We start from the raw sequence: 16,323 nt of genomic DNA, 5'->3' as shown, positions 1-16,323 counted from the left end.
ATTTTAATCAATTTGGAGCACAAAAGTTTTTAGTGAAAATTCAAATTTTGGCATAGCCTTTCCCTTTTTTAGATTTTTACCATTTTTTAAAAAAGGTAAAATTTATGGGAATTTACTGGAATTTTCTTTTCTAACCAGTAAGAACTACTTCAAACTGGTTTCAACCAGAATTTGAATCAATTTGGAGCACAAAAGTTTTTAGTGAAAATTCAAATTTTGGCATAGCCTTTCCCTTTTTTAGATTTTTATCATTTTTTAACAAAGGTAAAATTTATGGGAATTTACTGGATTTTTCTTTTCTAGCCAGTAAGAACCACCTCAAACTGGTTTCAACCAGAATTTGAATCAATTTGGAGCACAAAAGTTTTTAGTGAAATTTGAAATTTTGGCAAGGCTATAGCCTTTCCCTTTTTTAGATTTTTATCATTTTTTAAAAAGGTAAAATTTATTGGAATTTACTGGATTTTTTATTTCTAACCAGTAAGAACCACCTCAAACTGGTTTTAACCAGAATTTGAATCAATTTGGAGCACAAAAGTTTTTAGTGAAAATTCAAATTTTGGCAGACTGTCCCTTTTTTAGATTTTTATCAATCTTTAAAAAAAGGTAAAATTTATTGGAATTTACTGGATTTTTCTTTTCTAACCAGTAAGAACCACTTCAAACTGGTTTCAACCAGAATTTGAATCAATTTGGAGCACAAAAGTTTTTAGTGAAAATTTAAATTTTGGCATAGCCTTTCCCTTTTTTAGATTTTCATCATTTTTTTTCAAATATGAAATTTTACGGGGAATTTACTGGATTTTTCATTTGTAACCAGTAAGAACCACCCCAAACTGGTTTTAACCAGAATTTGAATCGATTTGGAGCACAAAAGTTTTTAGTGAAAACACAAATTTTGGCAAGGCTATGGCCTTTCCATTTTTTCGATTTTTATCATTTTTTAAAAAAGGTAAAATTTATGGGAATTTACTGGATTTTTCTTTTCTAACCATTAAGAACCACCTCAAACTGGTTTTAACCAGAATTTGAATCAATTTGGAGCACAAAAGTTTTTAGTGAAAATTCAAATTTTGGCATAGCCTTTCCCTTTTTTAGATTTTTACCAATTTTTAAAAAAGGTAAAATTTATGAGAATTTACTGGAATTTTCTTTTCTAACCAGTAAGAACTACTTCAAACTGGTTTTAACTAGAATTTAAATCAATTTGGAACACAAAAGTTTTTAGTGAAACTTCCAATTTTGGCATGGCTATAGCCTTTCCCGTTTTTAGATTTTTATCATTTTTTTTAAACATGAAAATTTATGTGAAATTTACTGGATTTTTCTTTTCTAGCCAGTAAAAACCACCTCAAACTGGTTTCAACCAGAATTTGAATCAATTTGGAGCACAAAAGTTTTTAGTGAAATTTGAACTTTTGGCAAGGCAATAGACTTTCCCTTTTTTAGATTTTTATCATTTTTTTCAAATATGAAAATTTATGGGAATTTACTGGATTTTTTATTTCCAACCAGTAAGAACCACCTCAAACTGGTTTCAACCAGAATTTGAATCAATTTGGAGCACAAAAGTTTTTAGTGAAATTTGAACTTTTGGCATAGACTTTCCCGTTTTTAGATTTTTATCATTTTTTTTAAACATGAAAATTTATGTGAAATTTACTGGATTTTTCTTTTCTAACCAGTAAGAACCACCTCAAACCGGTTTCAACCAGAATTTGAATCAATTTGGAGCACAAAAGTTTTTAGTGAAATTTGAACTTTTGGCAAGGCAATAGACTTTCCCTTTTTTAGATTTTTATCATTTTTTTCAAATATGAAAATTTATGGGAATTTACTGGATTTTTTATTTCCAACCAGTAAGAACCACCTCAAACTGGTTTCAACCAGAATTTGAATCAATTTGGAGCACAAAAGTTTTTAGTGAAATTTGAACTTTTGGCATAGCCTTTCCCTTTTTTAGATTTTTATCATTTTTTTTAATATGAAAATTTAAAGTAATTTACTGGATTTTTCATTTCTAACCAGTAAGAACCACCTCAAACTGGTTTTAACCAGAATTTGAATCAATTTGGAGCACAAAAGTTTTTAGAGAAAATTCAAATTTTGGCAAGGCTATATAGCCTTTCCCTTTTTCAAATTTTAACCAATTTTTAAAAAGGTAAAATTTATTGGAATTTACTGGATTTTTCATTTCTAACCAGTAAGAACCACCTCAAACTGGTTTTAACCAGAATTTGAATCGATTTAGAGCACAAAAGTTTTCAGTGAAAATTCAAATTTTGGCAAGGCTATATAGCCTTGCCCTTTTTTAGATTTTTATCATTTTTTTATAAAAGGTAAAATTTATGGGAATTTACTGGATTTTTGATTTCTAACCAGTAAGAACCACCTCAAACTGGTTTTAACCAGAATTTGAATCGATTTAGAGCACAAAAGTTTTCAGTGAAAATTCAAATTTTGGCAAGGCTATATAGCCTTGCCCTTTTTTAGATTTTAACCAATTTTTAAAAAGGTAAAATTTATTGGAATTTACTGGATTTTTCATTTCTAACCAGTAAGAACCACCTCAAACTGGTTTCAACCAGAATTTAAATCGATTTGGAGCACCAAAGTTTTTAGTGAAATTTGAAATTTTGGTAAGGCTATAGCCTTTCCCTTTTTTAGATTTTTATCATTTTTTTTAAATATGAAAATTTAAGGTAATTTACTGGATTTTTCATTTCTAACCAGTAAGAACCACCTCAAACTGGTTTTAACCAGAATTTGAATCAATTTGGAGCACAAAAGTTTTTTAGTGAAAATTCAAATTTTGGCAAGGCTACAGCCTTTCCATTTTTTAGATTTTTATCATTTTTTTTAAATCTGAAAATTTATGGGGAATTTACTGGATTTTTCATTTCTAACCAGTAAGAACCACCTCAAACTGGTTTCAACCAGAATTTAAATCAATTTGGAGCACAAAAGTTTTTAGTGAAAATTCAAATTTTGGCATAGACTTACCTTTTTTTGGATTTTCATCATTTTTTAAAAAAGGTAAAATTTATGGGGAATTTACTGGATTTTTCATTTCTAACCAGTAAGAACCACCTCAAACTGGTTTTAACCAGAATTTGTATCAATTTAGAGCACAAAATTTTTTAGTGAAAATTCAAATTTTGGCAAGGCTACAGCCTTTCCATTTTTTAGATTTTTATCATTTTTTAACAAAGGTAAAATTTATTGTAATTTACTGGATTTTTCTTTTCTAATCAGTTAGAACCACCTCAAACTGGTTTCAACCAGAATTTGAATCGATTTGGAGCACAAAAGTTTTTAGTGAAAATTAAAATTTTGGCAAGGCTACAGCCTTTCCATTTTTTAGATTTTTATCCTTTTTTTTTAAATATGAAAATTTAGGGGAATTTACAAAAAAATTTATTTCTAACCAGTAAGAACCACCTCAAACTGGTTTTAACCAGTATTTAAATCAATTTGGAGCACAAAAGTTTTCAGTGAAAATTCAAATTTTTGCAAGTCTATAGCCTTTCCATTTTTTAGATTTTTATCCTTTTTTTTAAATATGAAAATTTATGGGGAATTTACTGGATTTTTCTTTTCTAACCAGTAAGAACCACCTCAAACTGGTTTTAACCAGAATTTGAATCAATTTAGAGCACAAAATTTTTAATGAAATTTGAAATTTTGCCAAGGCTATGGCCTTTCCCTTTTTTAGATTTTTATCCTTTTTTTTAAATATGAAAATTTATGGGGAATTTACTGGATTTTTCTTTTCTAACCAGTAAGAACCACCTCAAACTGGTTTTAACCAGAATTTAAATCAATTTGAAGCACAAAAGTTTTTAGTGAAAAGTCAAATTGTGACAAGGCTATGGCCTTTCCCTTTTTTAGATTTTTATCCTTTTTTTAAATATGAAAATTTATGGGGAATTTACTGGATTTTTCATTTCTAACCAGTAAGAACCACCTTAAACTGGTTTTAACCAGTATTTGAATCAATTTGGAGCACAAAAGTTTTTAGTGAAGTTTGAAATTTTGGCAAGGCTATAGCCTTTCCCTTTTTTAGATTTTTATCATTTTTTTTAAATATGAAATTTATGGGGAATTTACTGGATTTTTCATTTCTAACCAGTAAGAACCACCTCAAACTGGTTTTAACCAGAATTTGAATCAATTTGGAGCACAAAAGTTTTTAGTGAAATTCAAATTTTGGCAAGGCTATAGCCTTTCCCTTTTTTAGATTTTTATCATTATTTAAAAAGGTAAAATCTATTGGAATTTACTGGATTTTTCTTTTCTAACCAGTAAGAACCACCTCAAACTGGTTTTAACCAGAATTTAAATCAATTTGGAGCACAAAAGTTTTTTGTGAAGTTTGAAATTTTGGCAAGCCTATAGCCTTTCCCTTTTTTGGATTTTTATCATTTTTTAAAAAAGGTAAAATTTATTGGAATTTACTGGATTTTTCATTTCTAACCAGTAAGAATCACCTCAAACTGGTTTTAACCAGAATTTTAATCAATTTGGAGCACAAAAGTTTTTAGTGAAAATTCAAATTTTGGCAAGGCTATAGCCTTTCCCTTTTTCAGATTTTAACCAATTTTCAAAAAGGTAAAATTTATGGGGAATTTACTGGATTTTTCATTTCTAACCAGTAAGAACCACCTCAAACTGGTTTAAACCAGAATTTGAATCAATTTGAAGCACAAAAGTTTTTAGTGAAAATTCAAATTTTGGCAAGGCTATAGCCTTTCCCTTTTTTAGATTTTTATCATTTTTTTTAAATATGAAAATTTGAAGTAATATAATGGAGTTTTCTTTTCTAACCAGTAAGAACCACCTCAAACTGGTTTTAACCAGAATTTGAATCAATTTAGAGCACAAAAGTTTTTAGTGAAGTTTGAAATTTTGGCAAGCCTATAGCCTTTCCCTTTTTTAGATTCATTTTTCAAAAAAGGTAAAATTTATTGGAATTTACTAGATTTTTCTTTTCTAACCAGTTAGAACTACCTCAAACTGGTTTCAACCAGAATTTGTATCAATTTGGAGCACAAAAGTTTTTAGAGAAACTTCCAATTTTGGCAAGGCTATATAGCCTTTCCCTTTTTTAGATTTTTATCATGTTTTTTAAATATGAAAATTTATTGGGAATTTACTGGATTTTTCATTTCTAACCAGTAAGAACCACCTCAAACTGGTTTTAACCAGAATTTGAATCAATTTGAAGCACAAACGTTTTTAGTGAAAATTCAAATTTTTGGCAAGGCTTTAGCCTTTCCCTTTTTCAAATTTTAACAAATTTTAAAAAGGTAAAATTTATTGGAATTTACTAGATTTTTCTTTTCTAACCAGCAAGAACCACCTCAAACTGGTTTTAACCAGAATTTAAATCAATTTGGAGCACAAAAGTTTTTAGTGAAGTTTGAAATTTTGGCATAGACTTTCCCTTTTTTAGATTTTTATCATTTTTTTAAAAAGAGAAAAATTATGGGAATTTACTGGATTTTTGATTTCTAACCAGTAAGAACCACCTCAAACTGGTTTCAACCAGAATTTAAATCGATTTGGAGCACAAAAGTTTTTAGTGAAACTTCCAATTTTGGCAAGGCTATAGCCTTTCCCTTTTTTAGATTTTTATCATTTTTTAAAAAAGGTAAAAATTTATTGGAATTTACTGGATTTTTCAATTCTAAAAAGTTAGAACCACCTCAAACTGGTTTTAACCAGAATTTGAATCAATTTGGAGCACAAAAGTTTTTAGAGAAATTTGAAATTTTGGCATAGACTTTCCCTTTTTTAGATTTTTATCATTTTTTTTAAACATGAAAATTTAAGGTAATTTACTGGATTTTTCTTTTCTAACGTGTTTGCCTTATGGCGAAGTAAAGTTTTTTCTCTAATACGGCGACCCCAGGTTGGGAACCACCTCGATAAATTTTTGGGTCAAGGCCTGTACTTTATTTAGTATTTATAATTTTCATTTCATGAAATAATTACAACTGTTTTTAACAGTGAAACCAATCACGAAATTCATAGCGCTTCATTCTTCAAAATTACTGTTTCTATTAACAGTAACCCACATTCATTTACAATTCAGTGTTTTTATTTCTAACATTCAAACATTTTCCAAAACTAGTAATTACAAATTCAATACTTTTAAAAGTAACTTGTTGGAAAACTACACAACTAAAAATGCACCACAAAATTATATATACTGTGCTGCTTTGATTACTGCCGAACTATTTTACTTTTTTTGCTGCTTAAGTAAATTTAACAAAAATAGGGTGGTTGAAATCTAAAATCATTTTTATCCAGTTATTTTAAGTTACAGTTAAGCCGCTAAAAACAAGTCCATGAAAAAAATGCTGCAAAACCAAATTTCAAATGCTGACAATCTTTAAGAAAAGTGAACCTAGAATTAAAATCGCAGGGTTACATGGAGATTATATGAAATCTAGCTTCAGTTCAACATCATTCCATGAAATTGTGCACAATTTAAAAGTTGAGAAACTTGTTAATTTGCTGCTTCGTCAGCGTCCTCTAAATCTTGCACCTGTTCTTCTTGTTGTGGGCTGTCTGTTAAAAAAGTAAGAATTTTACATATTTTAATCATTTTATAGATAAAAAAGGTTACAGCTTTGTTGGTTAAAGATTTGGGAAATTACTTTAAATTGAAATAGACATTTGTCGATAAACACATCACTTTTATAACACGAGGTGTTCATTACATTTATCAGTGAAGCAAAATTCTAAAATAAATCCAGTTATATTGAAAATAACTTGGCTAGAAATTAAAAAAGGGAACTTTTAGATGAAAATAATTTATAGAAGTCAAGTGTCAACTTTAAACACCCAAAGGTTGGTTTTAAAGTTATTTTCTTTGTCTCCTGCTGCTTTGTTAAGTTATATTCTGTGTCGGAAATCCTGATTAAAATTGTGAATCTCTCATTTTACTTAACGCTGTGCATAACTTTTTGTTAGCTTCTCGTAGATTTTAATGTAAATTCTTCGAAGTGTACACTATTGAGCTATTAGTAACAGGTTGTTCCTTTTTAAACCGTTTGTTACTTGTATATGGTTTCACGAAAAAAGGTTTTCTTTAGTCAGAACACTGCCGTCGACTGTCGTTAAACCAGTAAAGAGAAACCTTAACCGAGTGGCAAGTTTACATTCATTTGAATAATCTAAAATTTTTTTTTAAACTAGAGTCCTCACAATCGACGGGGAGGCGGGGAGACGTGGAAAAAGTCGTAGGGCTATAATCTTGGTGCGTAATTTAAAAGGAACAACTTTTGGAAAAGTATAGTGTTTAATTGTAGTTAGAATATCAAAGCCCATACAGAAATACTTACCATTCTATGTCTAACTACAACCTCAGCCACTGTCTCAAGATTTATTTGAAACGTTTAAAATGCTTCCTACTTCTGTATGGGAAATTATCAAAAAGTTTTACCTTGCTCTCCCTGCATATCGGAAGTCCACAGTGTGAGGTTGTCTCGTAACAACTGCATAATCAGGGTTGAGTCTTTATACGATTCCTCCGATAATGTGTCGAGCTCCGCAATTGCTTCGTCAAAAGCTTGTTTAGCCAATCGGCACGCTCGATCAGGAGAGTTCAAGATCTCGTAGTAGAACACTGAGAAGTTGAGAGCCAAACCTGGAAAGAAATACATAAACTTAAGCTACAAGACCAACAAGTTTTGTCACATATTCATGTTTAGACTTTAAAAAAACCTGGTAACGAGGAATTGTGATTGTAAGTTATAGTGTTGGGCGGGCCCAGGACACAAGACTCAGCAGAGGTTCTTTATCTGGATGTTCGGATGGAGTAAGAACCAGAGATCAACCATTTAAATAAAAGTTTGAAACGGATAAGGTTTGGTGAGTTACATCACACCTCTGTAAGTGGATTGCAGTATATCCAGCTTATTTCAATGACCTAAATTAGTCAGACGACGACCAACTTTATTTTGTTGTTTTAACCAACTCCTGGTTTAAACAATTAGGAATCTGATATTACTATTTTACTATCAAGCAGTCAAACATATTTAGGAAAATTGTAACTATAAGCTTGAGAGCGTCTCTTTCATTTGGGGTTGTATCTAGTTTGAAATAGACTGTTTAGTGGACAGGTGGAACTCATGGTTGTGGAGTCGGACTTGAGTTTGTTTCCAAAATACTTTTAAGCCATCTCACAGAACAGAATTGCGTTTCAAATTTCAAAGAGTTTCTGAAAGCTTAGAGGTGGGTGAAGGGGTGAAAATGGGGTGGAAAAGGTTGGAAATGTGGCAAAATAGATAAAAAAAGGTTGGAAAATTAATTTAAAGTTCTGTAGTGGATAGTAAGTTATTTCTGGTTTACAATGTCTCACCTAGTCTAATGGGGTGAGTAGTGGGTAGGTTTTTCGAAGCAGTATCCAGTGCTGCTTCGTAAGCTACCAAACTTGCATCAGCCGCTCCCCTTCTTTTATCACCAGTCTCGAATTCAGCCAGGTAACGGTAGTAATCTCCTTGCCTGCAGAAAACATTGTTTTCTACAATCCGATATGACATAGCTTTAGACACAATATATATATACATGAAAATTGAATTGCGGCCAATACCCAATCCAAAGTGGTAGTACCGCTATGGCCTTATACTAGTGTGGTATTGCTACTCTTATTTGGTTTGCGTAGACCCTGCATGAAATTTTTTAGACATGACATCATGAAATAAAAATAATTAATAAACTTGTTGTTTTTTGTCAACTGACACTCAAATATATAACTGAAAATGAGTCAAAACAGATTTAAGAATTGTTTAGACCTCATTTCATTTGAAAAATTGATTTATTTTTTAAACTATACCTTAAGATTTCAATTAGACATTCGCAGTTCTTAAAATCTGGTTGACCAACTTTCAATGGGGGTTGGAATTAGTTAAAGAACAACTACTTTAAAATTTTATGCACAACGTACTCACATCTTGTGATAAAACACCTTTGATTCACCGGATTCTGCGTGTGGGATCAGGTTTGTATCAAGAAGTTTCAGAATGTCGTTGGAAATCTGGTTCAATTCGTCCTCAATCTGAAAACATCACCAGTATTTTAATTCAGACTGGCTTCACTAAATAAGGTGAATCAATATTCCACTCCTGGCAGGGGCGTATAAAGAAAAAACCTAGGGATTAACTATTTTTCATATGAGGGTAATGAATAATGACCTCATAAAATAGCGATCGTGAAGATTGAAGATGTCATAAAAAAATAATCAGACACAGCCAATTAACGTCCAGCTAAAGCGAACCTGTGCAACGAAACCACTAAGTGTGCAATCATTAACTTCAAGCAAAAAAACAAATCAAAACTGTGAAATGTATGAGTGGTATTGGTAGAATTATGTTTAGACTATCAGCAGCAGATTTTCAAAAAGTTTCCATGCAGGGACTGCGCTAAATTGCAAGCACGGCCTTTCACCACCTGCAATACTAAACGAAGATCGGTTTTCCCGGGTGCTATTATGCCACTATCAGCGCAACATTTGCGCCGAGCTGTGTGCCAAGTCAGCAAAATACAAGCTGTGGTTGAGGGAAAATAAGTTGCGTCACTGGTACACTAAAACTTGGTCTTGGGATAACCGTATATAGAACAATTTTGACATAACTATCATTACTTTAAAGGCGAATTTGAAAAATCACAGTTAGACTACCTTTTAAGCGAATCTGCTTGAGTTAAACAATAACGTTGTTACAACAACACCGGATATTAGCACAGAAAGCGAAAACATTTGCTGCGCTTAACTCTATGTTTTTAGCAAGAAAAAAATGAAATGTTTGAGTTAGCATTGTCATTTGTCCAATACACACTTGCTAATAAGCCAAAGGCAAGAGAGAAAAAATATCCTGTATTTACGGTTGACCAAACAAGAGACAAAAAACGATGTTGTGCGTTTGATTTTGGTTTCGCATTAGCTTAAGACGCGTGACCCAATTACACTGAAAAAAACATGCAGGTTCGGACGGTGAGTTAAACCCTGACAAAAACAAACAAAAAACAGTAATATCACCAACTAAAAGGGAGGTGGTCCGAACCACCAACCACCACCCCCCTGGATACGCCACTGACCCTGGCAATATATCGGTATTTGTAAATATTGGCCAACATTTCACTATAAAAATATTATATGGAGTTTCTCTACAAACAAATTTACATTTTTTTGAAATTCCAATTGTGTTACTTAAAGCTTTAATTTTCAAGACTGGTTAATTCACCAGGCTCCCTAGTATGTAAACGAATATGCAAAACAGGACTTGGATGATTAAATAGGTAAATAAACTGAATGCAATTTCCAGTAAATGTTCAATTAATTAAAGTCATTACTGTGTCCACCTAGAGTGATACAACAAACATGCTGATTTTATCAGTATTCTTTCTTCCGTTTATTTTGTTTAGTATGATTTAATGCAGGGGTCTGCAACCTATGGCCAGCGTGCCGGATCCGGCCCACCAATGCAATTCATCCGGCACACAGACTCTTTGACAAACTAGACACGAGTACATTTTACGCTTTGCGTCAAATACTTTACTGTCGCCTTAAATGTAATTAAACACGTTTATAGGTGCATAAAAAAATGCGACGCCAGCCTGAATCACAGTTGTTGTAACATTTTGTTAACACAAGTCTCAGTTAACATTTTGTGCGGCCCGCAGAGACCATTCTGAGTTTGGTTTTAGCCCGCGACCGGTTGCCAACCCCTGATTAAATGAGTAGATAAACTAATTTGCATTATTACTCGATTTAACATACTTGGTTCTGTAACTCAGGCACAGGGGCCGTAAAGCGAATGTGCAGAATGTTTTAAAAACACCCTGGATTTCTGGCAGGGTGTTAAATTGCCCTGAAATTTGGCCAAGTTACGTATGCGAATTATGGTGCGCAAGTCACCTCTAATATTAATATATATTTATTGAGATTTGTCAGTAAGTTTGGAGTCGATCGTTGGGGTGTTTGCAAGGCGCTAGAAACCTTAAAAAAAAAACAAGGGGAAAAGGTTTATCCCGTGCCATAGCGAGCTCCAAAATAATATAAAGATAGAGGTTTATTCCAGAGTAACAGGAAAATAAATGTAAACACGTTATAATGACGTCATCAATATTCCTTATAGGCTCAAAATTTAAAGTGCTTCTAGACAATCGCTATTGGTTTAAAATTAAAGAATAAATTATTGTTGACAAAAAAGTCATTTGGGTATAATTGATAAATCAACTTATGGTGTCATTAAAGAGTGTAAGAAAAAAATCATGTAATTGAAGTAAAATTTGATTAATTTGGGCACTTTTTTGTTTTAAAACGATTAAATAAAACTAGTTTTAGCATTTATTTTTCCGTACGTAGCTCCAACAAAAGTATTCCATACCTGGCGCAAATTAAACTAATGTGGGCACTTTTTCAAAACTTTGGTAAGCAAAATGGGGTACTTAAGGTATTATGGACTCCAGCCATAAGACCGAGAAAAGAACAACACCAACGTCAGAATAAAACACAATTCGGAATAAGGCCAAAATATGACTAATGCTATTAGTACAGTCTAAATCGGAATAAGTCCTAAATCCGTCGGAATAAGACCTAAAAGGTCAGAATCAGGCCTAAACAACACTTTACCTAACCCCAAACCCCACCCATAAGTACATCACTAACTCCCCTTATAATTTTAACACTAACCCTTTTTGTAACCCCACCTATTACCCACCAATAACCCCAAACAGGACCAAAAAAACGGTGCCAAAACAGGGGCGCCCTGACGGCGTCGGTCAGACTAGGGCGTCCAAACTTAGTCAGTAAAACGGCCGATGCAAGACCGATGGCCCCTGAACGTCCCATACCCTCTACCCACAGGTTCAGGGGGTATTTTAACTATTTTGACCTTCTTCCGATGAATTTAGGCCTTATATCGGTGGATTTAGGCCTTATTCGGATGAATTTAGGCCTTATTCCGATAAATTTTGGCCTTATTCCGATAAATTTAGGACTAATTCCAATAAATTTAGGCCTTATTTCAATAATTTTTAGCCTTATTCCGATGAATTTAGGCCTTATTCAGACAGATTTAGGTCTTATTCAGATGATTTTGTTTTTATGCTGTACTGAATATTACTGCGTATTTGGCTGTAATATGTCGTTGGTCTTAATACTATGGTTCTATAGTTTATTCTGCTTTAGGTTTTGTTGCTTTTTAGGTCTTATTGTGTGTTCCCGGCAGGCACGTAGCGTGACCGTTTCAAAGGGGGGTGTTCCGAATTTTCAACCTAGGGAATTCCCCTATCTTCGGTCTGACGTTAATGAGCAATGACGTCATAAAACAGTGACGGGTGTAACGTCATAAAATAGTGATTGTAATGACGTCATAAAACATTCTAATCAGAAACAACTAACGTCCAGCAAATGCGAACAGGTGGGTCATCAACACTCCTGCCAGGCGAAAAACTAAACCAATACCGTAAAATATGTGTGATTGATTTTGGAAGAATCCTAAACTATCAACAGCGCAGTTTCCTAAGTTCCACGTACGGGACTAGCGCTAAATTACAGGCACGCCACGTGGACTAGCGTTAAATTGCAAGCACGTCTTTCGCCACGTGCAATACTAAACAAAGATCGTTTTTCCCGGGTGTTATTATGTCACAATTAGCACAACATCTGCGCCGAGCTGTGTGCCAAGTCAGCTAAAATACAAGCTGCGGTTGAGGGGAAATAAGTTGTGTCAACTGCACACAAAAACACGTGGTCTTAGACTTAGAATATGCTTATAGAGAATAATTTTGTTAACTAACATAACTAAAAAATGGGCGACTTTGAAATGCGCATGACAGTCATCATTATAACACCTTTTAAGAATCTGTTTCCAAAAAAAAATCTGTTGTTAACTAATATCGAATATTAAAGCAGACAGCGAACAGCGAGGAACATTAGCTGCGCCTAACTTTGATGTTTTGGCGAGAAAAAAGAAAGACGGTTTGTCTTAGCGTTGTTAATTGTCTAATTTACACTTGATAATATAATCAGCCAACCTAAACAAATAACGAAAGAGAAAAACTTTGTTTTTGTCTTTTTTTGGTCGACCGTAAAACGCAGTATGTTTTACGGTCGACCAAAAAAAGACAAAAACAAAGTTTTGCGTTTGACGAAGTTTTGCGCATTAGCTTAAGACGCGTGACCCAAATACATTAAGAACATTGCCGCTTCGGCCGGTTTGTTTAACCCTGACCAAAACGAACAACAAACAATAATATTATTCACAAAAAGGGGGGTAGCAAACCCCGGCCCCCTGGATACGCCACTGTGTAACATGATCAGTTACCAAAATCACCTATAGGGGGTCTGGGGAGATGTGTTATAAACACCCCTAGAGGGTATGGGCGGAGCCCGAAAAAAATTACTATTCGTGTATTCTAGACGCTAAAAATGGCGATTAGTTATAATGAGCTTACGATAGAAAATTTACAACACCTCGTATTTAAGTCCGATTGTCAAGTGATTTTAATTACGCGCGAAACGCTATGGAATTGCGGTGTCTGCCGATGGTATGAAGCGTGGCTTTAAAATCGCCCTTTTTGAACTCTCCGCTGAAACTGTGCAAGAAAAACATAAACGTGGCTTATTACTGAAGTTAAGACGGCGATTTATTATCAGTTTATCGGGAAATAGTTCGTCGACGTTTTATTCGAAGTTTCAAAATGCGACGATCAAGCGCTCCTTTTAGAGATTTAGGCTAATAAAAACATTCAATAGAGCGACCTGCGGTGAAGACGTTTGCTGTAGCTTGCACGCCGGTTTTCTCTACGTGTTTGAGAAGACGGTTCATTTTATTAATAAAATATATATTCGTTAACAGGCCTGCTTGAGATTACTTGAGTTGGTGACAGGCCACTGCTAAATGAAACAACGATAACGAGCGTGATTAGGCGTTGGCGGCGATAAGCACCGACGACTAACATGTTTTTAATGCCAGGTGCAATGTGTCCGATGTAAAAAAATGTTACCGATGTAACATTGCAGCAATCACGGTTTTAGTTTTGTGATAATTGTTTACTGAGATTTCAAAGGGGGGTGTCCAGACTCCTAAATACCCCCCCACGCTACGCCCCTGGTTCCCGGTATTATATTTAATAATCCTAGCAAAATAGTGATAATTTGGGCTTAAGAAGACAACTGGAGATCAAATGTTTAACTTAATTTTTCTTTTTCTCACGCACTTTGGTGTGATGCCCAAACATTTTTTGCATTTTTGCATAATTTTGCATAAATGAGAAAAAATAAGCGGGAACAGTGTTCAGGTTTATAACAGTGTTCAGGTTTATTAGTACTAGTAGTCAACAGATCAATTAACATGGGCTATGTTACGACCTATTTGTCATTCATGCAGGCATAAAGCTCTAATAAAAGTGAAGGTTAATTTATTGAAGAACCAAAACTTGCGAAAAGGGTGTCTGCAATTTGCCGGGTTAATTTTATCTGTTCACAAACTCATATTCACTTGTTTACTAATATAAGATAAAATCAAAAACCTGATGGCAAGTTGAAGGTAAAAAAATTATTAAACCAATATTTAAGGATAACTATGCTTCTCCTAATGCTAAATTATATTGGCTAAAGCACCTTGGATATTTTCTTTGCATATTTTAAACAACAGTTGATTATAGTCACAATTGGCATTTGGATTGAAATGCAGCAACAAAATTGTTGTGATTAAATATAAAGCTACAAAATTTCACAATTTCTGATCAAAAATTTTTGATTGCGTTTTTCCATATTTCTCAAATGTAAAAGAAAACACCGATTCCAATGTATTTAAATATTTAAGCCATGACTTGGGATTCAACACATTGCTTTAACCTTTAAAACTTGTATAATTTATACTTTTTGTTCACAATAGCAGAATGTATGGTATATATTGTAATATCCAGTCTAGGTTTAGTATCACCTTGCATCGGTACTTCTTAATCAGCTCAACTTTATCAGGATCAGAATCTTGTTTTTGCTCCGAACTGCTGATTATTCTCCAAGAGGCTCGACGCGCTCCGATTACATTCTTGAAAGCAACCGACAGAAGGTTTCTTTCTTCCACCGATAATTCCACATTTAACTGTGCAACTTTTTTCATGGAGTCCACCATTTCTAAAACAATAAATTTTAATTAAATAAAAGCTCTTCAAAAAGACCCTGCATTTTCCTCTGCCTGGCTACATTCCACAATTTGTGGATAAATTCTGCAATCAAAACACCAGAAAGACTATTTTTTATTGCACACTGCGATATTTTATGCCAAACAACGTCACCAGCATGGTTTTGGTCAGAATTCTACACCAAAGATCCGGGAATATCCGACTCAACCATTTTTTTATAAATTAATTAAACTGTTTTCACAAACATCTTTCTAATACATACTTAACTAGAAAAATACAGCCCAAAATTTTCCAGGTTTATAAATATTTTGGGCAGCGGATAAAAGATTCAAAGGAAGAGGCTGTTTACACGGACAACAAGGTAGCTAAATCGATACACAATCAACTATAAGTGTATGTGTATCCCAGCAAGCCGGGGAAAACAACCACTTGCAAATTAAAATACTTGATTGAAAGGAAATTCTATAAAATTTAGGACGATCTGTCCACATTATATTTGCAAAGAATAACATAAAAATGTTTGGCGCTGGTCTAGAATCCTACCACAACGAAACACCATTTGGGTTAGGGTTAGCGTTTGGGTTAAGGTGGGTCAAGTATTATTATTAAACAAAGAATATAATAATACTTGACCCACCCATACCCGAACGCTAACCCGCACCCTAACTAAAATTGTGTGCGTTGATTTTAGAACTGTGGTAGGATTCTAGACCAGCGCCAAATGTTTTGTGTCATCTAAAAAAACTTTCAAACATTGTCAAATAGCATTAATAAACACTTACCATCGTAACGTTCAGCTTGTTCGGCCAATTTTGCATGGTAGACAAAGGAATCTCTTTCCGCCTTTTCAGCCATTTTGTTGAAAATGATTTATCAAAAAAATACAGTTAGTTGTATCGTAAAATACCTGAAATAATACAAGTAGTTGTTTAACAGCTGAAAGGCCTAATAATTACGAAAGAAGAACTAAAAAGTACGAACCATTTACAAGGAATCGACAAAAAGGGCGTAAGTTGTTCTTTCATGGAAATCTACTTTCAAGGTACGGTAGCAAAATAACCCATTTTTTAAACACTTTCATAAAAGCATAAAACATCTTTTAATATTAGGGGGTTCAAAGTTTCTCATATTTTTAACCAGATGAAATTTTTTAAAGATGAT

At 33.3% G+C, this 16,323-nt stretch overlaps 1 protein-coding gene across 1 annotated transcript; it reads right to left on the bottom strand.

Moving 5' to 3' along the window:
* Positions 1 to 6,091: 6,091 nt before the first annotated feature.
* LOC146139030 (uncharacterized) lies at positions 6,092 to 16,069 on the bottom strand. Its single transcript, XM_083392208.1, has 6 exons — positions 15,945 to 16,069; positions 14,961 to 15,154; positions 8,961 to 9,067; positions 8,372 to 8,514; positions 7,454 to 7,657; positions 6,092 to 6,576 (listed from the first exon to the last, which is right to left on the bottom strand). Exons 1-6 carry the CDS (start codon positions 16,015 to 16,017, stop codon positions 6,515 to 6,517), a joined length of 783 nt encoding a protein of 260 aa, XP_083248334.1. The 5' UTR covers positions 16,018 to 16,069; the 3' UTR covers positions 6,092 to 6,514.
* Positions 16,070 to 16,323: the final 254 nt, after the last annotated feature.

This window comes from Ascidiella aspersa, chromosome 6 (assembly GCF_963924565.1).
Source record: "Ascidiella aspersa chromosome 6, kaAscAspe10.2, whole genome shotgun sequence".
In the NCBI taxonomy this organism is placed as follows: Eukaryota; Metazoa; Chordata; class Ascidiacea; order Phlebobranchia; family Ascidiidae; genus Ascidiella; species Ascidiella aspersa.
Note: the sequence above shows the minus strand (reverse complement) of the source record. Positions and strands in the feature narration are given on the sequence as shown.

Coding starts and splice junctions, on each gene's coding strand:
- LOC146139030 (XM_083392208.1), bottom strand. CDS start 16,017: ATGGCTGAAAAGGCGGAAAGAGATTCCTTTGTCTACCATGCAAAATTG. Junction 9,068..14,960: donor TTAAGAAGTACCGATGCAAG/GTGATACTAAAC, acceptor TGATGTTTTCAG/ATTGAGGACGAATTGAACCA. Junction 6,577..7,453: donor CGATATGCAGGGAGAGCAAG/GTAAAACTTTTT, acceptor CTTTTTTAACAG/ACAGCCCACAACAAGAAGAA.